Source organism: Fukomys damarensis, unplaced genomic scaffold, assembly GCF_012274545.1.
Source record: "Fukomys damarensis isolate Sample0158 unplaced genomic scaffold, DMR_v1.0_HiC HiC_scaffold_16, whole genome shotgun sequence".
Lineage (NCBI taxonomy): Eukaryota > Metazoa > Chordata > Mammalia > Rodentia > Bathyergidae > Fukomys > Fukomys damarensis.
The window spans coordinates 23,473,764-23,486,100 of NW_022900928.1; the positions used below are offsets into that span (position 1 = coordinate 23,473,764).

The 12,337-nt window shown below is 38.9% G+C and overlaps 2 protein-coding genes across 2 annotated transcripts; both read right to left on the reverse strand.

Moving 5' to 3' along the window:
• Positions 1 to 843: 843 nt before the first annotated feature.
• Positions 844 to 1,794, reverse strand: LOC104865871 (olfactory receptor 52D1). The gene has a single exon (XM_010629631.1). The coding sequence runs from the start codon at positions 1,792 to 1,794 to the stop codon at positions 844 to 846; it is 951 nt and encodes a 316-aa protein (XP_010627933.1).
• Positions 1,795 to 11,374: 9,580 nt separating this feature from the next.
• Positions 11,375 to 12,337, reverse strand: LOC104865881 (olfactory receptor 52H1). Its single transcript, XM_010629640.1, has one exon. The coding sequence runs from the start codon at positions 12,335 to 12,337 to the stop codon at positions 11,375 to 11,377; it is 963 nt and encodes a 320-aa protein (XP_010627942.1).

Genomic DNA, 12,337 nt, shown 5'->3' on the forward strand with positions numbered 1-12,337 from the left:
GAGGGAGGGCAGGCACAAGGGGAAAATTGAGAATCAAGATCTATTATGTAAAGGTACAGAATCCCAATGATGAATGTAATTGTATTGTATACCTAGATTGTACCAATAAACTCAATAAAAAGAAAAAAAAAAGAAATGGGGAAAAAAAAATTCATCACTCTGAAAAAGCCAGGAATGAGGCAAAGGTCATCATTCACGAGGTGCATATCTTCTGAAGCACTCCCTTGAGAAACCTGCGCTGTGTGTGGCTTTCCCACATTGTAATGTGCTTCTGGACTTCTCACATTGAACCACCAAGCCATCATTCACATCTATTTCAAACCTAAGCCCAGCTCCCGAGGGCCTGGGCTCACAGCCATATCTACCCTAGGGCTGACACTCTCACTGCGGGTACTCTTGGTCTAAGAAAGTGCTGACAATTATTAATTAATTAAATAATAAGTATAGGTACTCTCAATTCATTGAAGTGATAAGTAAAGAGCTCTTTTATAACATCTCTCCTAGCTCTAACAAATGGGACTTTTGCTCATGGAGTTAAGTCTCCCTGGCTTGCTCTTTTAAGCAGAGTAGAGTGCCTCTTACTCTTTCCTTAGGAAAATTCAAGAGAGACAGGCCATTAACAGGTCCCACCATAACTTTATGGGAAATTAGTATGTTGTAGATTTAGCAAATAGGTATAGATGAGCTGCCCTAAATACTTTAGACTATCAGGGGATACACGATACTGGCTTGCTGGAATTAGAAGAGGCAGCAACCACTAGTCTGGGGACAACAGGTGCCGAAGAAGATAAAGGATGAATTCTAGCTTTTCCTGTTAGTTCTTTGGGCATGTAGAGAGTATAGTTACTTCCTGCCCATGAAAATTTCACATATTCTCAGGCGGATCTGTTTGGTATTAATGCCATAGACCAGAGGGTTGAGGACAGGGGGCACAAGTAGATAGAGATTGGCAAGTACAATGTGCACCTGAGGAAGTATTTGGTGGCCAAAACGGTGGGTAAAAAAAGAAAAAAAGGCTGGGGTATAGAAGACCAGAATCACACAAATGTGGGCTCCACAAGTACTAAATGCTCGGAATTGGGCATCTTTAGAGGGCAATCGCAGCACAGCCTGCAGAATAATGATGTAGGAAGTGGCAATAAGAACCACGTCCATGCCAGTGATCGAAAGTGCTACGGTAAGACCGTAAATGGTGTTGGGGTGGATGCTGGCACATGCCAGCTTGGCTATGCCCATGTGCTCACAATAAGTGTGGGGAATTACACGGTGTCCACAGAAAGGTAAACGCTCAATGAGGATGACAAAGGGGAAAACGAAGAGAAGGCCGCGAATCACACACGCCAGACCAATCTTCCCGATCATGGTGGCATTGAGGATAGACGTGTAATGAAGTGGACGACAGATAGCCACATAGCGGTCAAAAGCCATAGCCAGCAGAACAGCTGACTCAGTGGCAAAAACTGCATGAACAAAGAACATCTGGGTGAGGCAGCCATGATAGGAAATTGTGTGGGACCTAAGCCAGAAGATTGCTAACATTTTGGGCAATGTTGTTGAACAGAGCACCAGGTCAGTAATGGAAAGCAGGCACAGGAAGAGGTACATGGGCTCGTGCAGTGATCTGTCTGTCGTGATGATGTACAGGATGGTGCCATTGCCCACCAGAGCACAGATGTACATGGAGCAGAAGGGAATGGCGATCCAAATATGCTGTTCTTGCATCCCAGGAATTCCGAGTAAAATAAATGTAGAAGGGTGGAAGGTGGTGTCATTGGAGCCAGATGTGGAAAGCATACTGAAGCAGAAAAGAGCCTTTATATTCCTAAAAGCGGTTAGAAAATAAAATGATGTCATCTACAATGCCATTTGTTTCTTCAAAGCATATATTGGATTTCTTGCCCCTTTTATTCCCACAAATTCGACTGAAATTCATTCCTTTTTCTTTTCTGGCCAAGGCTATTATAGTGATTTTGTAACTAATAAGTGCTTATCCCACTTCCAGGATTTCCTCCTCCCAGTGAAGTCTCTTCATTGCTGCCCAAATGCTGCAACATTAATATAACAAATCAACTATAATGCAGATGTTAACCTTTCATAGTGTGTGCTGTACAGCCTGTCCTGCACTCACCAGTCAGTCCAGAAGACACATAGGTAATGCACTCGCCTACATCTCCAAGAAGATGAAATACTTCCTGCGAGAGGAAGAAAAAGAAGGGCAGAGATGTGGAGCTGACAGGTGAGTGAAATTAGGGCTTTCTCAGAATGGCTGCCTGTGGTTTGAGATCATGGCAATAGAAAAGGAGGAAAAAATTCGCAGCATCTTGTCTTGGGAGAACCCTGCACACAGTCGAGTAGATTCACCATTCTCTGCTTGTCGAACTTGTCTCTGGGCATCAAAGATTCTTGTCTTTTAGAAGAGACATTAACATTTAGCTCATCCAGCCACTCTTCCCTAGAAAGAATTTTAAAATGTGGCAGGAACAAAGAATCAAAGCGTTTCACAAAGACTATCTTCCTTTAAATCTCTACTCACGGAAAGGAAACTGCAACATTAAAATAGTAACTAATGGCGCAGTATAGATTTTGTTTGCTTTCGCAATTGCAATGTATATGCCTCATTTACTGCTATAATTTATATTGAGTTGTTGTAAAGTATATAGATAGCATTAGTATAAGTTTTAATTACTAACAAAATCACTATCGTTGTGGTTGCATCGGCAGCACATATGCAAAATCATTATTGTTTGTATTTTAAATCCACAACAAGCATGTTTACTACAAATTGTGATTTGTGATTGTGTGTATCCTTTAAAATTTGAGCATTCAGTTACAACTTCCAAGGAGAAAGGGATTGTACAGATGTCAGGGCCCATCTTGGAAAAATATAAATGTTTTGGTTTCTATCCTTGTAATGTCTGCTCTTTTAAAACAACAGATAAACCAATATGAGGTAATTTTGTTACATAGTTAAGAAATATGTTACTAAGTATTTGTGATTCAGTAATTTTATGTTGCTTGAAGGTATCCTGAGAAAACAGGTCACCTGGCAGTTACTTGTGCATCTCTGCTGCCCAGAAGCTGATGTTTTCTCTATGCAGCCAACCTCAACTTCAGATCCTGAGTTGGAGGAAGTTTCTCTTTTCATTGTGCCAAGGTCTATAATCACAACCCACAATAAATGTTCTTTTCTTCAATTTCTTAGGCTTCCAAACTTATAAATATATAATAGCGTTTCTTGGGTTGCTTTATTTCATTTCTTTGTTACAAAATTTTACTGTCAGTATCTTGTGTAACGAATTATTCTTCTCGTTGTTTCGCGTATATTGATGAGTAAGAACACACATGCTCAGTGACATATTAAGCAGACAATTTAATAAGAATACATAATTATTCAAGTAATCTCCATCATATGCATTAAATACTGTACTGATTAGGCTATGAAAAGACTCACATAGGCAATTTCTACCCAGAGAAGTCTTCCTGGGGGAAATGAAATTTAGACTCCAAATCTGGGTTAAATGCGTCAATCTTCTCTCGTAGAAATGTACTCCCAGAATTGTCAGCCTTCTGAAGCTCTCTCTCTGGGGTCCAGTCTGAACAATAAGATATCAAGACTTAAGTTTAGACTCTCAGGGTTCAAAGTATGGCTGCACTGCAGTACGTGCCAACTACATTCCTTTTATTATTTTTTGTATCCTTCAGTCCTCAGTTTCACATAATAATATTTTTTAGGATTTTGTGTATGGTTGAGAAAAGTTATGCAAAGAATACCAGTGTAATATAGTCTTATAACTAAACGCCTGTCAGGTTTAATAGTTATTTCTCGTGATTTTGAAATCTCTGAGTCACCTCTAAGAAAGAGGAAACCTCATTTGAAAATCTTATACTGAAAGATGTAAGGCCAAGGATTTAGCTCAGTGGTTCCACTGCCTGCCTTGTAAACACAAGGTCCTGGGTTCTCTCCCTGGTACCAAAAGAAAGAGAAAGAAAGAAAGAAAGAAAGAAAGAAAGAAAGAAAGAAAGAAAGAAAGAAAGAAAGAAAGGAAGGAAGGAAGAAGGAAGGGAAGAAGGAAGGAAGGAAGGAAGGAAAGAATATGGTTTTCTTAAGTCTGTAATCCAGGATGAGGCAATATGGTTTCACTCCTTTTTAAATCAAGGATTTTCTTTAAAGATAGCAGAGGATGGTCCTCAGTTAAATAGGTTAGGTAAACTCCCAGGAGATGAAGCGGGATGATTCACAGAATATCCTAATATCATCAAACTGCCAGAATCATTGGAGTTTCTTCATCAATTTCCCTCAAGGTCAAGGAATTATCATGGCATTTGGTTTCCTTTGATTCAAAAATAACAAGTGTGTTCAACGCTTGTGCCTTGATTTTTCCCTGGGGTGGGGGGAAGCACCTGGGAATTTGTGGTTTGAAAGGTGTAGGGGAAGCAGAAAGGGTAGGGGAAAGGAAGTAAGGGAAAAGAAAAAATATAAGAAAAGGAAAATATGGAAACAAAGTCTTTGTAAATAGGGGAGGGGGGAGGCGGTGAAGGGAGGGCAGGGGTATGGGGAGAAACAGAACCAAGACCTGTCATGTAAAAGTATAAAATCCCAATGATGAATGTAACTGTACTGTATACCTAAAATGTACCAATAAACTCAATGAGGGGGAAAAAAAGAAATCAACCAATAACAAATGCCAGCAGGGGTGAATGCAGGGAAGAAGGAACCTTTCGCCACTGTTGGTGGGAGTAGAGACTGGTGCAGCCAGGGAGGAAATTAGTGTGGAGATTTCTCAAAAAATAAAACTAGCAGTTCCATTTAAAAACAAAAACAAAAAACAGAATTTGTGGCTTGGTGGGTTTCTAAAGTTTATGCACATGAAATTCTAGGATTATCCACATGAAGAAAATTAAATACAGAAAGTATCAGCTATACTCAGACAACGTGGGGACACAAAATCAGGGGTCTTTGGTGCAGTCTAACCTTTCTGGGGATATTGTGAAGGTCTAGGCACTCAGGAACAAAGTTGCTCACTAACAAATGTATATAGCTTCACCATACCTGGCTGGTGTAAGTGAGAAGAGGCAACTATTATATGTCACTAGAGTAACTACTACAGATATCTCATGTCCTAGTGTTGTATGCTTCTAATACACAAAACAGAATTTATTTTAAAGAGGAAAAAGAAATGCTGACCTCATTGTTTTAAGAAAGGCTCCTGCTAGAGATCCATCTTATTTAGCTGAACCTACAAGGAGAACAGCCAGAGGCTAAAATCTCAAATTGCAGCAGGACAGATTCAAGTGAAAAGCAAGGAGAATTTACTGTGATAGATGCTAATATGCATAAGGTCTATACAAATATCTGAGGGATCCAAGGAACTGTCCTTTCTATAATGGAGTCAGGGAGCTAACTAAGATGATCTCTAGAGGACCCCAAAACATTAGCATCTCTGTATGATTGTCATTTCTCCTAGTCTTTCCCTAGCTCTCTTCCTGGCTGAAGAGAACTGTCCTGAGCCCAGTTTCCTGCTCACTTCATCTATTTAACACTCACCCCATCCTAGGTAGTCAGCAGCACAGAAGACTTGATCCAGCACAAGTAGCACAGCTCCTGGATCTGAAGTCTGGGCCTATTTATCCCTGTGGTGCAAAGACTTTTTAATCCAGTTAGGCAGCGCATGGCTCAGAACACCCGGGGTAACAGCTGCTACACAGAAATGAATTTGCAGGTCCAGACTCTGGGGAGACATGGCAGTCAGTGCAGGATCTTTCAAAGTGACTTATTTTAAGATAGAGGAAAGAAGTCACCGCACCCTGCACCAAGGGACTGTTGGATATTTAGACAAAAAATGTAAGCAAGCTTTGCCAGACTGTTGGGAAAGCAATTCAAGAAAGGAGGAACATGAAGTGGGGCTACAATTGGAAAGGATATATCTTGGGGTGGAATTTTCCCAGCTTCCTTTTGTTCTCCAACCTCGTAACACGGATGAGTTGCTTTCCAGAAAAGAATCACTATGCCTAATCTGAATTCTTCTAGGTTGACTTTGAGTTTGATTCATTATTTCTCCTTAACATTTATGCATGTTTATTAGGCTAATTCCTTGTCTTCTCCTCTTCACCTAATTATACTAAGATGGCAAACTATTTAATCAACATTATTGCTAATTGTGGGCCATCCCAGAATCTACAAAAGAAAAGACATATATTCAGTTGTTAATATTCAAATCAGTAGTTAGGAGGAAAAGCCCACACTGTGTTTATACATTTGTTAGTCATCATCATATTGACAAAATTTTAGAGCTATGAGATTAAATGAGATCGCTGGGGATTTAGCTCGGTGGCATCGCCACCTGCTTTGTAAGCATGAGGACCAGACTTCGATTCTTGGTACCAAAAAGAAAGAGAAAGAGAGAGAGAGAGAGAGAGAGAGAGAGAGAGAGAGAGAGGAGGGACCCTGTCTCAAAACAACAAACAAACAAAAAGGCCATAAAGTACACAGACACTTTTGGGTGGTGGTCTACCAAGTAGACCGAGGCCAGTGACCACCCCGAGCCTGCAAATAATAACCACCACATCACAAGAGGCAGAATAGAGGCAGGAAGCTGGCATCGTGTCAGAAGTCCAGGAGTGGGGGCCGGGGATTTAGCTCAGCGGTTTGGTGGCCTGCCTTGCAAACACAAAGACCCAAGTTCAATCCCCGGTACCAAAAAAAAAACCCCGAAACAAACAAACAAAAAAGCAAAAGAGAATGAGTATATAATATATATAAAGAGCAAAAGATCCTGGTGTGATGGGGCATTATAATACCTGCTTGAGAGGCTGAGGCAGAAGAATAACAAGTTTGAGGCCAGTCTGAAAACTTTAGCAAGACTCTATTTCAAAAAAATGTTTTGAGTCTTTAAAAATACCTTATAGAGGAAACATGAACCCTTGGGTTCAGTCCCCAGTACTACACACATACACACAAAAATCAAAGATTTAAACTCTAGTATAGAGTTTACATGATGAAGAAAGAACCAGTGAAGGAGGCAAATAAAGTAGAAGAAAAAGTGTGAAAGACAAGTGAAGAGTATAATTTAAAAAGATAAAAATGTACATAAAATTATATACAACATTTCTAATAGATAATAAGAAGACCGAGACTTCTATTTTTACTATTGTAATGATTATTGTCCTTGACTAAAACAGAATTGGGCAATGGTAATATGAAAATCAGGTAGGAGTGAGTTGAAGAAAAAATGAGACAGAAGTAGAAATAGTGGACAGAGACCTCTCCTTCAGGGAGTTGTATTGCAAAAGAAAACACAATTGGGGGTAATAGATGGAGTGGAACTGGAATCAAGAAATAATTTTAACTTGAGAGAAATATTATAAAATGTTTATTCTGATAAAGAAAGATCCAACAGAGAGGAAAAGTTAATAATGCAAAACTGAGGAAAAAATTGTTGGACCCATGGCTGCACAATGTAGTACAGAATTAGATTCAGATATGATTGCTATGAAAAAAAGCACAGTGAATTGTGTACTTGGGAGGAAGGTAATAATGAAAGAGAGAGAGAAAGAGACTGAGAGACTGAGATTTCTGTATGAAACTTTAATTCTAAGAACGGACCATAACATAATGTTGCCAAGGGGAAGAATAAAGAAACAAAGTAAATATATGTGAAAAGAGAGTAAAATATATTTATTATTGATGCTTAAAGTTCTAAGGTTGTTGAATTGGGATTTGAGAGAAAAAGTGCTTGGGGTGATGAGCTAGGAACTAAATGTCTAGAATGTGTAAATACAAACTCTAAAGTGTGTATCTGAGGTAGGGCAGTCAAGATATTGGAAGGAAAGGTCAGAGTGCTGAGAATCAAATGTACCCCTGTTATCTGTTATTGCATAAAATTAGCCCCAAAACATAGTAATTTCAAAGCAATTTATTATCATTTCTTGTGGTTCTATAAATATACTGAAATCGGTGGAACGTTTCTGAGTTGGGCTATCTGTCGGGTGGCTGCAGTCTGATTTTGATGGAATTGCACTCATCTCTAAGCATAACCAGAATTTATGTGGTTGGTGCTGGTTGCTAAATTGAAACTCAGTCAGGACTGTCAAGCACATGACCTCTCTGTCATTTGGGATTTCACAGTGTGGTGCTTGTGTACTAGAAAGTATAAAAGAAGTAAATGTGTAAAAACACCAATGAAAAGTGGCAAGATTTCTTCTAACAGTGTCTCTGATAACCCCAACACTATTTCTATTTTTCAAGAAAATTGTTAAGGCCAGTCCTCAGTAAAAAGACAGGAAATAGATCAGATCTTTTGAAGGAGTGTCAAGTAATATCGCAGAAAAGTTGATGGCATACAAGATATTCTTCTGGCCATTCTTGGAAAATAAAACTTGCAATATTCCATTCTCTAGCCATAATATTATATATCTCCTCCTACATCCAGAGTACATTTACCATCTCTGAATATTCATGTCCATTATGGTATTAATTCAAAGTACAGATCTTATAAATTGAGAGTGGAGTGCTTTTTACCAGGAACTGAGAATAAGGGGAAGTGAGCACAGGGAAAGATGGGTTGGTGGGTTCAGTTGGTGTGTTCCAGTTCTACCAGGAGGATGTTTGGTATTCTATTGAACAGTGTGGTGAATATAATTAGTAATGCATTGTTTATAATCAAAGAGAAGATTTTTATGTATTCACCACAAAAGATAAATGTTTAAGGTGATGAGTATGCTAATTACACCAATGGGATCTTTGCCCAATTTATAAACAGATCAAAATGTCACACTGTACCTCATAAACAGGTACAATGATCATATGCTAATTAAAAATAAATTTCAAAAAAGTGTAAATATGACTTCTGGAGTTCAGTTCTTTCAACAGAGCTCTTTGAATGCAGTTCTTCTCAATTTTAAGAACAACAAAGTAAATAAATAGGTTATCTGCCACCTACACAGCCAACATACAATGTGATATTTGTAGAATAACTGCAATAGATGTGTATGTGTTAAAAATAATGGCTCCATAGAACAATTATGTGTTCTTATAATTCTAAAATTCAAACTCAAATGTATTACCATTTCTTACTAAGGACATGGTCCTGTTACCTGAGGATGATTATAGCTTGACAAGAGCTTATAGACAACTGGCTCAATATTTTGTGTCATTTTTGTTTTTCAATTCAAAATCACATATATTGAAGTGTGATTAGCTTTCTCAGCCTTCTGCCTGCTGGAGGAGGTTGTAGATTCAAAGATTTCCTTTCATTTGCAATGACTATGCAGCTTTAAGTAGAAACTGATGGTGCTTTCATCTACACATCTCTCTTAAAAGTTGAATGGAGGGAGGGAGGAGGAAAGAGAGGGAAATGAGATTTTAAAAGGGGAATTGTAATGAGCTGTGTACATGTACCAAGTCCCTATGAGAAATGTGATTATTATACACTACAAACATATAATGTGTATGTGTGTATGTGTGTATATATATGAGAAAGGATAAAAAAAAGATGGAGGGTGGGTGAGGAGTGAGAGGGAAAGAGGACAAAAAAGGAATTGGTGTTTCATGAGCAGGTATCAACTTCCCACTACAAATATGTACCAATGAAAATAAATACTGAATTATCTGTGAAAAACTAGAATTTATTCCATTAGAGAAAAGTTATACTTCTAAATATCTCCTAGAAAGTACATCACCTCACTTTAGTGGAGTATTAGGGTGTTAAGGGGAAATATTTTTGAGATTCCTAGAGGCCCTTTGTCTAGTTGAAAATGTTAGTAAAGTGCATCCTTAAACAAATTCTCTGTTCTTCTTTTCTTTTTCTTTCTTCCCATTTCTAAATGTCAGTAATCATGTAGAGGTACAAGATCCCAACAATGAATGTAACTGTACTGTACCCCTAAAATGTACCAATAAACTCAATTAAAGCTGAAAAAGAAATCTCTGTTCTTAATAGAACATTCTTCTCATGTTTCTTTATCTGTGCCCCATCATATGTGGTATAAAAATAACATTGCACTTTTAGTTCTCTACCTCAAAATTCCCTTGGCCAAATGCACCAGGACATTAGGTACATTTTCTATTTTCTGTGTTTCTGCTTTTGGAAATTTTAATTAGACTGGATGTCCCAGATGTCTTACTGACATAGCTGGCAATTGTCGGTTGTGGTCTCAGTTGGGGGATAGTCGCTCCAGTATTTAGAAATAGCTTTTCCGTATTACTTGGCGTACTCACAGCATAGTAGCTAGGGTCTAAAGGGAGCCTACAATGATCAAACATTTTGAGAGACCCAGGTGGAAACTGAAAAGATTTATATGACCTACTCTCAGAAACCACAGAAAGTAACTTCTACTGGATGTGTTTGGTCAAGGAATTTCTGAGCCCCATGCAGAGTCAAGAAAAGGAAGACTGGACTCCATTAATGTGGAAATGGGAAGAAGGTCATAGCACGGAAAAGTACAGAAGATGAAAAGTACATGTGGCCATCTTTGTAAAATGCAATGTCATTATCGAATTATTAAAGAGACATCTATGTACACGTGAAAATCACCAAGAATTATAACAAGGGTTGGGTTTTTGGCTTTATTTTCTTTTATTTTTGGAAAAAGCAACACTATGCCAGAAGACAAAGAAGAAAGAGTTACCTGGCTCAACAGATAAATACTGCAAGTAGAAATGAAACAAATAATATATTTTGATGATATAAGACTTAAAAGGGAGAAGTTTTAGTGTGGATGAAGAATGGTGGTCCCAAAGGAAATAAAGGAGACATAACCCCCTTTTAGATCTTAAAAATTACCACAAGAACCAGGCCTGTGGGTTTTTCAAAAGACCATGACTTTTCTAATCTGAAAGCACACAAGATTTCTGAAGATCGCAGTCACTTGGAAGACTATTAAAGAATGGAGAGGTCCACCGAAGTATGACACAGCCTGGAGCTTTGCACTTTAAGTTCTCCAAGTGATCCTGATACCCACTGCAAGTTTGAGAACCAATATCTTAGAAGATTAATGTCCTGTAAAGAATTCTTCAAAAGTATAATCATTTCCTGTTATCTCTACAAGTTTTTATGTGGAAAGTTCGACAGAAGGTTTTCCAAAATTGTGGTTTTACTCACCACTTTTACCTCGTTTATAAGAATAATCCATCTCTATAATACAGATGAGAAGCTATCCTATGTCTTACAAGTCTTATATGAAAATGAGATGTTAAACCTCCCTCTGATCTATCTTTTCATGTCTTCTTCAACCTTGTATTGCTTCTCTTGAAATTTACCTGCTCTTCTTTTCTTACTGCTTCCAATAAACCTTAGTAGATTTGTGTTAACATGATATAAATTCTCACTTTTAAAAAATGAGAAATACTGCAAAACCAATTTTCTTTCCTAAGCCCTCAGCCTCTTGTCGACCCTTTAGAGGAGAAGAGTAGTTTGATTTTGTCCCGAATCTGCTTGGTCTTCACCCCGTAGATGATTGGATTGGTCGCTGGAGGGATGGACACGTAGAGGTTAGCAAAAAGTATGTGGAAGCAGTGAGGAATATTGTGACCAAAGCGATGTGCAAGGACAGAGAATATGGCTGGTGTGTAGAACATAAGAATGACACAGACATGGCAACCGCATGTGCTGAGGGTTTTCTGTCGGGCATCCTGGGATGGAAGGTTAAAGACAGCACGAAGGATGAGAACGTAAGAAATTCCAATGAGGACTAGATCTGAAGTGACAGTCATTATAGGAACAGCGAAGCCATACCAGATATTGATGGAAATATCTGCACAGGCAAGCCTGGCAATACCTATGTGCTCACAGTATGTGTGGGGAATAATAAGTGTCCCGCAGAATGGTAGTCGCTTTAATAGGAACACACAGGGGAAGACGATACAAAAGCTCCTGCTGATTATGCCCATCATGATTTTCATAATAATCTGACGTGTGAGAATAGAGGTGTACCTTAGGGGGAAGCAAATAGCAACGTAGCGATCAAATGCCATGGCGAGCAGTATAGCAGAATCCATGGCAAAACCGGAGTGGAGAAAAAACATCTGAGTAAGACATCCAGGAAATGTGATCTCCTGGGGACCCAGCCAGAAGACACTGAATGTTTTAGGTACAGATGCATTGGACAGGATGAGATCTGTAGCAGCCAGCATGGAGAGGAAAAAGAACATGGGCTCGTGGAGGCTGCGCTCCGTGAAAATAAGGTAGAGAAGAACACTATTGCCTATAAGGGCCACAAGGTAGAAAATAAAGAAGGGAATCCCGATCCAGATGTGGAACTGCTCCAGCCCTGGGATTCCCAGCAGGATGAAGGGGCCTGGATTGAAGCTGCTCAAGTTGAATGGGGCCATTATGGTCAT

Coding starts and splice junctions, on each gene's coding strand:
- LOC104865871 (XM_010629631.1), bottom strand. CDS start 1,794: ATGCTTTCCACATCTGGCTCCAATGACACCACCTTCCACCCTTCTACA.
- LOC104865881 (XM_010629640.1), bottom strand. CDS start 12,337: ATGACCATAATGGCCCCATTCAACTTGAGCAGCTTCAATCCAGGCCCC.